The sequence below is a fragment of the Meleagris gallopavo genome, chromosome 29 (genome assembly GCF_905368555.1).
Source record: "Meleagris gallopavo chromosome 29, MGAL_WU_HG_1.1, whole genome shotgun sequence".
Taxonomy (NCBI): Eukaryota; Metazoa; Chordata; class Aves; order Galliformes; family Phasianidae; genus Meleagris; species Meleagris gallopavo.
The window spans coordinates 4852584-4867722 of NC_139432.1; the positions used below are offsets into that span (position 1 = coordinate 4852584).

Genomic DNA, 15139 nt, shown 5'->3' on the forward strand with positions numbered 1-15139 from the left:
AAAGAGACAGAGCAAAGGTTCACTACATTACTCAGCTTTTGGTTTCTGATATCAGGATCCAACACAAAGCTGATGGCTCTGAAAATTTATTTTTAGCCCAAAACTTTGGCTTTGAGGGACAGAGTCACAGGAAAAGCAACAATTCAGCTAGTGAAGATGAGTTATTTAAGTACATTTACACCACTTGTCACAGCAAGATGTTGAGTTCCTCCCTTGGACTCCATACAGAGATCATTTTAAAACCAACTCTGAGCTGATCCACCTGCTGACCTCAGCCAGTCTACAGCTGATTTCTTTTAGGCTTCGAAAGGTATTCAGCACAGGGAATAAATAAGATCATATTCTCCCAGCATTAGCAATACATCAGTCACTATTTTCTCCAACACAACACGTTCATAGTAAAGATGCACTGCTGTGCAACTTGTGCCCAGGAAACCCACAAAAACCTTTCCAATTTATCATCTTGCCGGTGCCTACAAGGAATAATATCAGTATCAACAGGAAAACACAGGATGCAAGAGGTGATACTGTCTGTCCAAATTATACAAAGAATGAGAGTCTCATTCTGCCTGTCTCCACTCTTATGGTAGGGAAAATAACTGGAACCTTCACTTTGCTTCAGAAGCTTGTTCTCATCCAGCACTGAGCTACTGCTTAAGGCTCCTGGAATTTCACTGGGCGCAAGCTTTAATGTCTTGTTGGTTCAACAAGGCAACAAGAACACCGACTTCATTCATTAACCTTCTTGTGCCCTTCAAGGCTCATAAGCAGGACATCCACTCCATTACGTTCCCCTTTAGGATGAAGTATTAGTTATTATTTAGCGGGTCTGTGCTGGAAGTGAAGGCTGCTTTTCACAGTATGCAGGGCTGTTTATCTCAGTGGTTATGGGAGCAGAGGGAAGGTGAAGAGAAGCAACTTTGAAACTTGTCCCTCCATCCCCAGGAGGAAACACATTTTTTGTGCAAAGGAATCTGTGATCTGCACTTCAAAAACAACCGACAGATTGTGCTAGCTACATCTGCTGGCAGGAGGGAAGGGAAGGACTAGACAACACTGCAAAATTTTGGAGAGAAAAAACAGCAACAAAAACTGAGAAGTCAGCTGCCAGCAAGGCCAGACACACTCAGGTAGTCACACATGTCCTACCTGTACCAGGTCTTGGAGCTGGGACTGAATCTGTTGAAGAGAGAATCACTCATGCAACAACATGACACAGTAGGCTGCCGTCACCCCACAAGGCCACGTGTGGCACAGTGCTCAGAGCAGCTTCCCTCCTCCCCACAGCTCTCAGAGCTTTTGGGTTTTGCTTTCGTTAAAAAACGCACACAAAAATCCCACAAGCAGACTGAAGCACTTTCCACTGTACCTTCTCCCCAAATGCTGTATTCTCCACACTGCAAGCTCCACAACTCACATTTTCAAAGCACTGTTTATGCAAAAGTTCTGCACGCCGTGATTAAGAGAGCAGTATTTCTATTTGGGTGTTGTGTTTCAGATCTGAAGCCCATGAAGCCCACTGCCATCACACTGTCCTGCTGCCAGCAGGATCTCTATCTCCTCACACTCAGGGGAACAGCAGAACAGCTCCATATTCTGTCCCTACCCTCCAATGCAGTTTGCTCTTACCCAGAAAGGCTTCCAACAAATACAACCAGAAGGCCCCCAAAGCTCAAGCATGTCACCGTGCCAAAGCAGCCTCCTACAAACTTAAGACCAAAAACTAACCAAAAAAAAAAAGCAAAAGAAATCCCACCACCACACATACACAGAGGAACCTCAGATCCTAAACGTTTCATTACTGCATCACAGCTCCTACTGAACTGACATGGTTTTCAGTGTCGTTTGGAAACGGCTCATCCTGAAAGCTGCAACATGTACCAAGGACTTTCTGCATACCCACACTGTTCCAACAGCGTTCCAAGTTCACACCCCACACAGACACCTAAATGGAAAGCAGACCTCAGTTCAGCAGCCACAGCAGAGATGCTACGCTGCTACCTGCTGGCCTCATGTGAGGGAACATGGTAAAGCTACAGCTCTGAAGTGGTGGTGATTGCTTGAAAAAAAAAAACAAAAACAAACAAACAAAATCACCACAGATCAAGGTAGCTTTGACTCACCTTGTGTTTGAGCTAATTGCACAGCAAGGGGCGACATCCTAAAAGCACTTAAAAAGGCAGACAAACACTGCAACATTACTTTTGTTTGCATCCAGAAAAAGACTTTAGTCAAGTCCACGCTCTTTTGGAGTGAAACAGAACTGCTAGCAACCACTTCTGGACTTACCAAGAGGTGCTGTTGGCTTTGCCTTCTTGGCTGGAGCAATATCATCAGGTTTGGACTCAGAGAAAGAAGCTGTTCTGCTTGGTGCTGGAGTCTGAAAGATTCAGTAGCCAAGTCAGTGAAGGACAACATACCAGATAAGGCTTCCCAATACCAATTTTGGGGGCTTTTAAAAGGAGATGGTCACTATGTCACTACGCTTCCCTCCAAAGAAAGACAATTTTGAGACAAGAGGGAATACCCCTAAATGACCAAGTTCCCAGTAGGTAGAGGAGTCACACTCTCGTTGTTGAAGGATCACATTTTCTGCATAAGTGAAGTGAATATCAGAGGGCCCTTCTTGGAAAAGCATGCAAGCAGTCACTAGTTTGCCCTCAAGCTTTTAACTGCACAAACTGACAGTGGCTAAAATCTATTTCTGACCCATTCAAACAGAGGAAGCTGCTTCCAGGAGGCTCCTCGCAAGCATTCCCTTTCACAAAGGAGGTGGAGGAGCTCACCGATGGGCTGCCGCTGGCATTGAGGAGGAAGTTGGCAGTGTGGGCTGCAGTGGGTGGCTGGTTGGGGATGGGTCGATGGCCAAGAGCCATCCCCACAATCGCAGTCATGTGAGTCTCTGTGCCAAAGACATGGATGGGGATCCCAGTGGTCTTCCCTGCACATGCATACAAGAACAGTCAGCTTTAGGCAGAGGAAAAGGAACCAGCATCTGCCGGAGCAAAGTATTTAACCTCAAAAAGGCTCCAGACAAAGCAGGTGGAAAAAACAAGAGATGAGAACAACACTGAAGGAAATGGATGGTCCTCACCAACTTCTCCCATGACACGCAATCCTTCCTGGTAGTTTGGGCCTCCTCTCCGCACAAAGATCCTCACCTCGTGCTCCTTCAGAGGGCCTTGGTAGTCCTTAATTGCTCTAACAATGCCCTGAGAAAGAAACAAAGAACAGGTGAGCTGGGTAGCCTCGCATTAACACTGTCCTCCATCATCTCAAGAACTACAAGGGATGCACAGTCAGAATTGGCACAACATGACCTGGGCAGAATGGTTTGGGGCTGCCAACACCTCCAAATAGTCACTCACCTTAAAAGTGGCTGCTACGTTAGTGAAGTTAGCAATGCTGCCTCCAATGATCAGGATTTTACCTAAGAGAAAAAAACAAGCATAAATAAAACAGCATTAAGAACACAGTGTACCTACTGTAAGACCATGAAGTAGTGTAGGACAGAGAGAAACAATGCTGTGGCTCAGACTAATTAACAGTTTGCAGTAGGTTGTGTTTAACAGAGCCTGGAAGATGAATTTTGCATCAGGCAAGAAACTCTCTGATAAGAATCTCTTCAACCACATTTGTGCTCTTTGGTATGTGGAAAAATACAAACTGCACCCCTGAAGCAAGAGCTAACAGAAATCCATTGCTATTTGACTCAGAAGGCAGAAGTATGTTAAGACTCCGGGTAGCTCTAAGCAAAGCAACAGTCCAGATTTGTTTAGTTTTTCCCCTACATACTTTGAGCTGTACATCCTGGCTAGTGAATTACAGTCCCAATTCCAGCTCTTACCTTCAGGGTGTTTCTCTCGAGTCATGAGGGAGAGAATAGTCTTAGCATAGTCATAGGTCTGCTGCTCACTTGGGGCTCCTGAATATTCGCCATAGTTAGCCAGTTCATTCACACCCCCCAGGTCACAAATAGTGTCACTATTAAAGAAAAGAAATAATTGAAGAGATTAGTTATAATTTTTGTGTCACTACAAAACATCCCAAATTCCTGTGAAAGCACGACTTCGGGAGGTCACATTTCCACTGAGAACAAAGCTGTTCTCTTGGTGCCAGTCATGATTAGCCTTGTTGTGCATCCCACGTGTGATGGGAACCACCACAGCAACCACACGAACATTAAGAGCTTTCAGCCAGTCTCTTTTCCAGGTGGAAGAGAAGCTTAATTCAACCTCTCAGAGTCAAATTATCACTTCTAACTGACACTGCATTCCACATCCTAGGAAGAAACCTGCACAGCATCTTCATTCCAAGTAGGACCCAAGCAGTCACAGCATGGCCAACAGTCCCCTCTCCAGAGGCTCATTTCCATTGCAACACCCCCTGCACCCCAACCCTGGGTACAATACCTGTAAACCACAGAGGCACCACCACCAGCCACCATGGTCCAGATTCTGCCTTTAGGGTTGAGAATTGTAAGTTTCAAGCTGGCTCCGCTCTTTGCATCCAGATCAGCAATGTAGGCTTCCTGCAGACACACCAACATACATTATTGAAACGTCTTTCTGGCTTTCTTTGGCTAATACCTGCATGCTCTTTTTCAAACCACAGTGCTAGTGGTGCCGGGTCCAACTTCCAGGCATGCAGAGCTGTCACATCTTTTTGCTAAGGCTGAAGAATAGGACTGCAAACACATCATCTGCTCTGACCTTGTCTGCAGACTGAGACTGGGGGAAGTATAAAAAAAAAAAAAACAAACCCTACACACCCAAGGCAACCTTCTCTCTGGCTGTGCTGCAGAATGTAATCACCAAGAGAGCTGTAATTTGGCTCAGTGTGGTATTCCTGCATCACAGGGTGCTTGCCTGTTGTGAAGCACTTTATTGGGAGTTCATTAAGACTCTCAAAGACACTGAGATAGTAACCTTCACAGTGACTCGCAGAGGGATGATTCAGAGAGACAAAAACTGAACTAATACATTTAAGTGCAAAATGAGTTAAGTGTTGGCATCCAGCAAGCTACATAGAGAGAAATAGCTAAATGGATTTCTTGGCCATGTTACAAAAACCTTTTCCAACTGATGCATAATTATAATTAATGAAATGGAAAAAAAAAAGAATCAGGAAAATCATTTTGAGGAGTAGCAAAACCCAAAATAAGTAACAGAACAATTAAGAAGAGAGCTTTAGTTCCAACTAAAGCTGGTGAGAAGCTACGTATGAAGCTACTGCAACTGGCAGTACAAAGCCTGGCAATTCTGAGAGGGAAGACTAAGGCACTTCAAACATAGCAGCAAAACCCTGCATGAGAGGGAAGTTCACTGCTACAGACACACAAGCAATGAAGAATTAATCTTGTAGTCCACAAGAGAGGAATTTTGGCCAGAGCAGGTTGTTACTTGCCTCAGGGTAGGCTTCCCTGCCAAAGGGAGGGGGAAACTCCACATCCCCCCATTTCACTTTGCAGATGTAGTCAGCAGTTGCATCAATCTTTGCAGCCAAATCAAGGATGTAGACACCATCCTTAGTCACGACTTCAGGGAAAAATAAATCAGGATTAGCTGTGTCTTGTACAGAGGGACACGTCACCAATTTGCTCATAAGATCTAACACCAGATATCACTAAGAAAAATAAATAGGCCCCCTTTGATCTCCTTTCTCCACATCAATCATTTAAATCTATTCAGAAAACCCTTAATAATGAACCTGTGATCATAGTGATCTCGTTCAGGTGCTGTTTTATACTGAGCAGATCTCACGTGCTTCACTTCTACTTCCCAACCCCTTCAAGGTATTGTTTGGACTAGGAGATTAGATAACAGAACACTGCCTCCAAGCTCTTTACATTTCACATTCATTCAATCCATAGCTCCAAGACAAGTCACAACCACTTCTGTACCTGTTTTGCATATGCCACTGTCATGAGCTACACACAATGGAGAAGGCTGATCTACACATTTCGATATTTTAATACAGATAATAGCAGCTCCTACATGTAGGCTCCCAAAAGCTCTGGTTACCTAATGGATTGATCTCGAGGTACGTGAAATACAGATCTTCATAAAGATTGAACAGGCCACAGATGAAGCTAGCCAAGATGCTGCAAAAAAAAAAAAAAAATTAATTGAACTCATTAAGGCAGCCAAATATAAAGTACAGCCTGCTGTGCCTTATTTGTATTAGCCTCAAATCTACTTTGTACCAATTTATTTCATTCTCATTCATCTTCTCTGGAAGAAGCCTGGATGATGACTCAAGGAAAGACAGACCTTGATGACTCATCCTCATTACACTCCACCAAACTCCGCTGAGAACACATTTGTGAGCAGCTGTCATGTAGATGCTCAGTCTGTTTAATCCTCCTGAGACAGAAGTGCATCCTTGTCCCTTACTGACAGATACGCATCCTCGTCAGAACTAAGACTCCTTGGCTGAGATGGGGAATAGACTGCAATAAACTATATGAGCGACAGGTTTCTATACAGGCACAAAGATCAAAATTCAGTGTGCATCTCCACCTCCTCAGAGGTCAAAACTTCAGTAGATTTAGAAGTGCTCCTGTCAAACGAGGGCTGAGAGCACCAGGAACACTCCCTCTCAGTGTCTCAAGAGGCTCAGCTAAGGTCAAAGAACTTCAGATTAGAATGCACAGAAGATTCCTGAGAGCTGCAAGAAGGGCAGGAGAGCAAGTTTTAGGAGGTAGCTCTGTGAACGGACAGTGCACTAAAATGAAGATGAGCTTCTGGGTGGCTGGCTGTGCCCAGAGCAGGCACGGGAAGTGGGCATCTGATCCATACTTACTCCTTTTTATCTGCTGGTGCGTGCTGCAGGAGGTGCTTCTTCACATCTGACTCATTAAGCTTTTCATCCACTGCCACAAGCAGCTTCTGAGCTTTGGCATCAACATCTCCCACATCCACACCTCCCTCGTGGTAGAAGAGGACACAGTCTCCCTCGCGGGCAGCATAAATGCAGACATAGAACTCTTCCTCCTGCACCACAGACCCAGGCACAGCCATTAGCAGTCACACCCAGCAAACACCTTGACAAAGAGGTGCTCCTATCAGCACCAGGAAAGGAAACTGAGCACACTTGGAATGCTACGCTTTGCAAGGAGCACCAGCACTGCCCAGACACCTCCCAGGAAGCTTCATCCAGGGACAACATTTTCTATTTCTGGAGAAAAAAGGTTCCTATCTCACACAACTGATGTACACATCAAGATCCTTTCCTGGTGCAGTGAAAGCACCTGCAACTAAGGTAATTATACCCTTCCCAAAACCATGGCACAGAACAAAGATTTCACCAGCACAAATTGAGACATCCCACACAAAGTGAGAAGGGAGATTCAAGGATCTGCCTTCTGCTTTCCAAATGGGTCCCTCTGCTGTGATTTGTAACCTCCTCCCAGTGGAGTAAGAGCAGCCATGATTATTAATGACTCTTTGCAGGGACTAAAGCTGTGCCAGCATGCAGCTCTGACAACATGCATCACTGTCAGCTTAATAACCCACTCCCAAGCTCCTGCTTTTGCTACTGTATCAAACCACCTGAGCCACACACCAGCCAGAAAAGATTGAGAGGTGCTTTTAAAGCTTTAATTGGTTAGCCAACCTGTCTGTGGGGGACGAAGGGTTCAATCAGAAAATTCTTCAGGATTCCCTTTGCATTAGCAATCTGTAGGCAGAAAACGAGGTAGACACCAATAAATACTTGTCCAATACCCACATTTATGAGACCATAAGGCAAGCTTAAAGAATTAACACTACCCTAAATTAACCAATTCCTCCCAAACACCTTTCCACCACCAGGGGAAACGCTCTTCCCCATAGCAAGGTCTCAGGAACCTGCAGAGATGCTTTCCTGCCATCCCAACCCGAAGTGTCCCGGCACAAGGGACATGGCTGTGGTAGGTACCACTGCTTCAGGAACCAACATCATTGGTCACAGCCTTCCCTTTAGATGAGATTGTTGCATTGTGTGCTATTTCAACACCCATCGTTTTTCTGATGGGAGGCACACAAGATGCAGTTGCCTGCTGTTTCGTAACGGCCTTCAGGCAAGTCTCACTGGCTCAGCTGCCCAGCCTGATGCTGGAGCCAGCAGCAAATCAATCACAGCAGAGCAAGGCAGCTGTTCCCTTGAAGCAGCAGAACTCCTGAGACATAGAAACTTGGATGGCAAGCATTTCTTTATCATTAGCATTGCAGTAGCATTCCCAGGAGAATAAATATTACAAGACAGCACCGCACTAAGAAAGGACTTGAAGTAACACCCAGTGAACAACCAGACCACTGTCTGGCTACAGTAAGAGGACAATTTTATGACAGCTTTTATGCTTGTCTCGTTAAAACCTCCTTAGATATTAAAGTGAAGCAGCTATGCCAACCAGACGCAGCATTCGAGCTGCTGGTTCCCAGTGCAAGGGATTTTCAGAGCTGTGCTGACTCCTGCTGAACTGCTACACGGGTCCTTTACAGCAGATGGTAGCAGGAGCACCAAGTTAACAGTGTACGTCATGAACAGTGCTTATTTACCAGGAGGAGGTTCACACAAAACAATTCCTTATTTGTTCAGGTGTCAGCACAGCACACCTTTCCAACCCCTGTAAGACAGAGCAATACCTGCACACCTTTTGTTGCCAAATGCCACTCACCGTGGTTTCTTGGCCCAAACGCTGCTTGAGCCAAACCTTCACCTGATCCAGTGTGAGGTTAATTCCAACCAGCCCCAGCTTCCCACGCCGTTTGATCAGCTGATCTGGCTTCACCACTAAACGCTGCAGCATTGTGCAAGAGGGATTAAAGAAAGAATGATTAGAAAGAGAGTTTGGTTGAGAGATTCTCTGCAGATGGCAAAGTGAAAAATTCTGTAAGTTTTATGCAGCAAACATCCTTGCTGTGTTCCTTAGTCCTTTGTTTTGTGCCTAATGCGTTACAGTTGTTAAGCAAACGCATCTCCTGCTACAACACATCTGCCTTTCTTGTCCTCCCATCTCTGCACTTTGAGTGGAGCTGCTTTGTTTCTCCGCAGAGAGGACTGTAGTCAGCTCAGTCTCTGCTGATCATCAGTTCTAGGTTTTTGATGGTGGTGCTTCGGCATGGCTTTTTTGTGAGCTAAACTCTTTCAATATAATTGTTAGGATGGCATTCAGCTTCTCCCTTTCTGTAAAGCTTCACACTGAGTAGCACCCAGCATCCTATCCCTTTGCAAGCCTTTGTGAGATGCACCATGAACTCAGCGTTTCTCCACCAGCAGAGGCACAGATGGAGAAGCCATCGGAGATGTGTGGCACCAAGCACAAGCACATCATCAGCTGCTTACAGCAACAGTGCTGTCACTCCATCCTCCGCACGTGAGACTGGCTGGGTTCAGTGTCATGCACATTTAGTCACCTGATAGTGCTGCTTTATACTATACCTGCACAGGCTGCTCCCAGATATCAGGCTTATTCCTAGCTTGCAAGTGTTTTTGTTGTTGTTTGTTTTTTTGGATAATCAGGCCCCGTTGAAGGTGATAAACCTTGCCTCAAGGCTGTTATGTTTCTTCACCAGGGTTGCAAGCACTGCAGGGCAGCAGCTGCGGCCAGCCCTTCAGGAAGGTCCCACGCACCCAGCTCTGCTCCCAGTGAGCCCCGCCTGCCCCAGGAAGGCACAGCACAGCCTCACCTCGCTCAGCAGCCAGGGGTGGTCCTGGGTGAGCCGGGCCCAGTCGGTGTCCGGGGTGACGCGGGCATACTTGAAGCGGTTCTGGATGGCAGAGGACGTGCAGATGAACTTGTACAAGAACTCCTTCCCCGTCTGCTCAGAGATGGCTTTGGCTGACATGGCTGCCTAGGCTGGATTGAAAAGCAATTTGTCAGAGAAGTCATCAGTAAAGAGCGCTTCTGCCGAGGGCTCACTGCTGACAGAGGCTGGAGCAGTGCCTTGTGCCCTGCTGTGACGGGAGGCTGGGAACACAGAAGCACACTGAGCTCCTGGGAGAGCTGCAGAGCAACAAGGCACGACCACAGAAATGAAAAGCTGCGTAAAGTCCAAAGAAAGCAAAGTATCTGAACAAGCCCCTGAAGAGCAACTGACTGCCCACGGTATCACGAAGCAGATGCCCCACTTCCGGCCATCAGCCAACCAGACGCTGCTGGTAGACAAGTGCTTCCCTGCCACAGCTTTCTCAGAGGACAGGAATTCTGAACAGAAGGCAACAAAGCCTAACTCTACACCAGAAGCAAAACACGCAGCAGTCTCACAAAGAAACAGTCTGTAACACGCAAACAGAAATGGCCAGCCACGTCAAGAACCTGGGTGTTGAGTGGCCTGCAGACGTGGCTTCCCTGCTTACAGAGCAGTTAGATATTTGCTACACAAAATCCTACACGCTGCCAACTCCTTTTTCTTCCTACCCATCTTTGCCCCACAAATGCCACAGAACTGCAGGAGTGTAAGCTGTGTTGCAATTGCACTGAAAATTAAAGCATTAGCAGATTTGTTTTGACTGCTGAACCTTTATCAAGAAGAAGTTCTGCAGGAGAAAGAATAGTTTAACCACTAGAAACAAACTACAGTTTGCTGCATCCAACTAAGAAGAATCTCAAGCTGGTTACAGAGCTGGTTCACAGTTACCCTTTGTTAATAATGGATCGATTTCACCTTATTCTTCTGAGACAGCTTTTTTTTTTTTTTAATTAAAAGGGACCATCTGTGCACCAGAGAAGCATTGACCAAAGGCTTACAGCTTGATTACATGGCTGGCCAAAAGCTAGCTAGGGAAAAGGACTGTCCAAAGCTCTAAAAGCAGCTGTATGTTGGGCTGGTAGGTGGCAGAGCTGTAAAACACACACCTTACTCTGCAAACACTCAGGTCCCTCAAACAGCATTCCACTACCTCTGCCTTCACAGCTGCACACACATCACACTGAGCCATCTGTACCACAGTGCTCAGAACTTCTGAATACAATTTTCAGTCTGAAGCAGCGTTATTTCTGGGAGCAAATCCCTCCCCCCAGTTACCTGCAGCTATTAATTTTGCCTGGCAGGAATGCTCTTGCTTTCAGAGCTCTCAGAAATCCATCAACTGCTACCAGTACAGCATGATAAAGGCCAGTCCCAGAGAAAAAGCAGCACATCTGACTGCAGTAAGAGCACATAGGTTAATAAGTGTTTGCCATTTGTATTTTATCCTAAAGAAAAAAACCCAAACCTATGGATTTTGCATTTCTCCAAGGTGACAGAGTCCTTGAACAATACCGAACAATTCTGCAGTGCACATTACAAATTAATCAAAAGCTGGCATTAGTTATGCCAGTGACCAAGACGTAATTGTCTGCAACAGTAGAGAACCAGACCCAGTGACCTCAGTCTTACCGAAAAGAGAAAACCTACAGGATTATTGAATAGGAACAGATGATGTGACAGGATGTGTGCGTGTGTCATGCTGGTTGTCCCATGGCAAGAAAACAACTTCCCAACACATTAGCAAGTCTTTAATCACATCCCTCACGCAGTTTTCCATGCTCCAACTCAGCCCATCTCATGGGACAGACAGCATGAAACAATGACTTCAGTCTGCTGAACTGTTAAGCTAAAAGATCAGCAGATAAAGGTCCTACAGGGCATCAGCAATTCCGATCCATCTGAGCGTGTGCAGGTCCTCCATAGCCAGAGGGCCACAGCACAGCAGGCTTCGTTACCAGCTGCAGTGCAAACAGCGAGCAGAGCTCTGGCTGCCGACCAGCAGGGAGCTGAGGAACAGAAATCCCTGCAGGTCCCCACAGTGAGGCAGGACTCAGCTTCCTGGAGGGCTTTTCTGCAGCGCCTGCAGCTCTGCCTGATGCCGACAGACGTAACGGATGCAGCTCTGGAGGACAGCAGGGTGGGGTGGAAGAGCAGGAGGTCCCTTCCCCTACCCCAAATACAAACTACATAATGTTCTCTCCTACTGATTCACTCCTGAGAGACTGCTCTGTTTTGAATCATTCATTAAGTCTGAACCGCAGTTTTCCTGTGACTTCAGGTCTCAGTTCTTGCAGGAGCTCTGCTGAGCAGAATCACATACCTGGTTGTGGTTTGATGAGAAGATCACAGTAAAAGTGAGTTCTTTGGGGACGTGGGAGCGATTTCCACTAATGATGTGTGTTCGTTTACTGAGGCTCTAAAACAAACAGTTTATCTGCAACCAGTCAGAGACCTTTCTGAAAACCATCCACAGCCAATGACGTAAATGAGGGCTGGTTTTCAGCATGCCTGGAGCAAGTAAAAGAAATGGACTGGATCACACAATCAGGGGCTCAGAGGTACCTGTTCCCTCACAACACAGTTTGTCAAATACACAAAAAAGTTATTCTTTAAAGTTTCCCAAGTGTACTGAGGAAAGAAAAGATACTCAGTGTGACAACGGAAAGTCATACAAAGGTTAGAAGGCAGGACCTTGCTGTGTTTCTGTGACAACTGATCCATCTGCCCCAACACACCAGCGACCAGCTGAAGGTAAAACAGTAAAAACCAGAGAGGAGATGAAAAAAAGATGAAAAAAAGGCATTTCTGGCAATAGAATCAGTACGGAGTCACTTTGAATACTGAACAGAGAGGATGATGGGTGAGCATAGCCTCCCCATATAAGAAATACATTTTAAAGAAAGGACTGATTTATCCCCTTAAGCCCTTTCTGGTCTCAGACGTGTAACTCACTGAGCTTCATCAAGCTCACAGAACAGGGCTCCATGCGTGGAATTTGCTTGGACCCAAATTACTCAACTCCACTCATATCCAAACTGTGCTTCCATAGGGAGAAACACAATTCCATCCACCCAGGCAGATTTCATCCTCTCTCCTCCTGAGAATTTTAAGTCACGCAGTAAAGCAACGTCCTCCCTTCATCCCAGGTCATTTATTAACACAGCTCAAGATCAGTCAATATTCCCTGCCCACAGCAGCACAAACAGTTACGTCAGCACCCACCTGGCAAACACGCTTTCATCAGATGGCAGAGGGGCTCCAGAGAGGCCCCACAGCAGCCAATTTCATGGGTCAGAAGCCTCAAGAAGCCTCAGTGCTGTATGTTGTGAAACTCCTGGCACCGGGCTGCTGTGATGCAAGCTGCTGTCATTCGCTAGGGTGGGTAACATGTTCTCTACAGACTCTGAGCCTTCAGAAATCAAAGCGCAGCCAAAGAAAATAGCAGACCATGGACCAATTAAAGCCAGGTTAACAGAGAGCTGAAGACTGGCTCCAGGTGTGCTGGTACACGCCTGGCATCAGCAATGGGATACCTGGAGTTCTACCTTTAAAAAAAAAACTTAATCTGAAACATCGTGAGGTTCTGCGTGGGCTTATTCCCCATCACCGGGGATTAGACAGCATTAGACAGGAGAGCAACAGCCCGAGTTCCAAACACAGTTAAGGAAACAAAGCAACTGCAGGGATGTACAGCAACACATTTAGAACACAGACAACTTTTCAGTCGTCGGATGCTCTGCCAGACAGCAAGTGTAGTTTAACGGAGGGAAACGTGAACCCTGTGCAGAAGGAAGAGAACTTCCAAAGCTGCAACACGAACAGATGCGCGCAGGTAGCAAACAAAGGGCTGGAAAGCGGCCACGCAGCGGCCGGAGCTCAGAGCCGCCCACGGAGCACAAGGCGGCCTGGGGCTCCTCACAACGCCGCGACACGGCGCTGAGAACGGAACGAGAACCGCGGGCGGGGGGCGGAGGGCGGCCCGGCAGCCGCGAAAAGGGATTTTCACTCTGGAAGAGGCGCAAACGGCGGCGCTCCCGGGCCGGGCTGCCCCTGCCCGCACAGACGGGGCTCAGGGCGCGGGCGGGAGCCTTTTTTCCCGGCTCCCATCCAACGCCGCCCAGCAGCCCGGGCACGGCACGGCACGGCACGGCGCTGCGGAGCTCCCGCGTCCCTCCGCCGAGGGCGAACCTCGCCGCGGCCTCAAGGCCAGGGCGGGAGCGGAGAGCGCGGGGCTGCGGCTCCCAGCGCCCATTGCACCGCCGGAGCCATCAGTGGCGGCCGGGCCCAGCGCCGCCGGCTCCCTCGGGGAACGGGTGGACATTCCCGCCCGGGCCGGGTGCGCGCTCCCCGCCACCTCACGGAGCCCCGGGGATCCCAGCGCCACACCAGGAGGAAGCCCGGGGCAGCCCAAGCCCGCCGCCACTCACCTGCGCCCGCTCGCCCGCTCTGCGCTGCCGCTCCCCGACGGCCGCCGCCTTTTGTTCGCTGCGGCGCTGCGCTGCCTCCCCGGCCCATCGGCCTACGGGCGCCGCCGCCGCCCATTGGCTGCCGCCGCCATCACGTGTGCGTTGCCTGAGCGGCGCCCACGCTCCCATTGGTCGCCGCCGGTGGGGCGCGCCCGCGCGGCCTTGTGGGAGTCGTAGTTCCGCCCCTCGGCCCGCCTCCTCCCCCCTCCCCCACTGCCTTCACCCCCCCCGCTCTCGGCCGTGAACCCCGCACCGGGACGCGGAGCTGCCGTCAGCCTCGAGCACAGCGCCGCGCCGCCCCCAGCACCGCCGACTCGTTTCCCCGCCCGGCTTGTCCCGCCTCTGCTGCTCCCCACTAGCGCTCAGCTCCCGGCAGTTTTTTTCCTACTTCCAACCTGTGACTACAGCGCAGGTCCTCAGCGCTGGAGCGAAGCCGCTGGGCCGCCCCCTCGGAGCAGCGCCGCAGTTCGTCACACGGCGCTCACAAGAAGTCACACCTCCTCAAGCTGTTTCCCTACTGCAGCGGGTTTGCCGGACCGCCGCCTCCCCGGGACGTGCCGGGCCGTTGTGTCACTGCCCACCCCCGGCTTCCCTCCCACCCGGCCCCGTCCCGCAGCGCCCCGGGAGCGAGGCCTGTAAGCATCGGCTTTCATCCTCCCGGTGCCGAGATGAACCCGGTCTGCGCTGAGCGCATCGGGCCGGACGGAGCCGCGCCCGCTTTGAGTCATTTCGCTGGAACAAATTGCTTCAAACATTCATCTTGTCAGGGCCTCATCCGAGGCCAAAATAAAGTCGAGGCGAAGGATGCTGATGGGAGCACCAGGAGATTCTCTCGTTCGTCAGCACCGCTGCCTAGAAGGACTGGAGCTGCAAGGTTTCGCGAGCTCACAGCGCGATGCTGACGGCAATCCGAGGGCCCTGCAGCGCTGCAGAGCGCTC

At 48.8% G+C, this 15139-nt stretch overlaps 1 protein-coding gene across 4 annotated transcripts in view; it reads right to left on the minus strand.

Moving 5' to 3' along the window:
* ACLY (ATP citrate lyase) overlaps positions 1 to 14731 on the minus strand; it is a 23285-nt gene extending 8554 nt beyond the window's left edge. The window contains exons 1-14 of one of the 4 annotated variants that reach the window (XM_085211043.1): positions 14596 to 14731; positions 9672 to 9841; positions 8660 to 8782; positions 7618 to 7680; positions 6805 to 6995; positions 6024 to 6103; positions 5407 to 5537; positions 4413 to 4531; positions 3848 to 3984; positions 3369 to 3430; positions 3095 to 3212; positions 2787 to 2941; positions 2290 to 2380; positions 1150 to 1179 (exon numbers count right to left, since the gene is read on the minus strand). In XM_085211043.1, the coding sequence (XP_085067169.1) occupies positions 1150 to 1179; positions 2290 to 2380; positions 2787 to 2941; positions 3095 to 3212; positions 3369 to 3430; positions 3848 to 3984; positions 4413 to 4531; positions 5407 to 5537; positions 6024 to 6103; positions 6805 to 6995; positions 7618 to 7680; positions 8660 to 8782; positions 9672 to 9830 (1459 nt within the window). In that variant the 5' untranslated portion in view covers positions 9831 to 9841; positions 14596 to 14731. Of the gene's footprint in view, positions 1 to 1149; positions 1180 to 2289; positions 2381 to 2786; positions 2942 to 3094; positions 3213 to 3368; positions 3431 to 3847; positions 3985 to 4412; positions 4532 to 5402; positions 5538 to 6023; positions 6104 to 6804; positions 6996 to 7617; positions 7681 to 8659; positions 8783 to 9671; positions 9842 to 14161; positions 14321 to 14595 lie in introns of those variants that run through there. The other 3 variants (XM_085211044.1, XM_085211042.1, XM_085211045.1) reach the window with 3 other exon arrangements.
* Between the last annotated feature and the right edge of the window lie 408 nt (positions 14732 to 15139).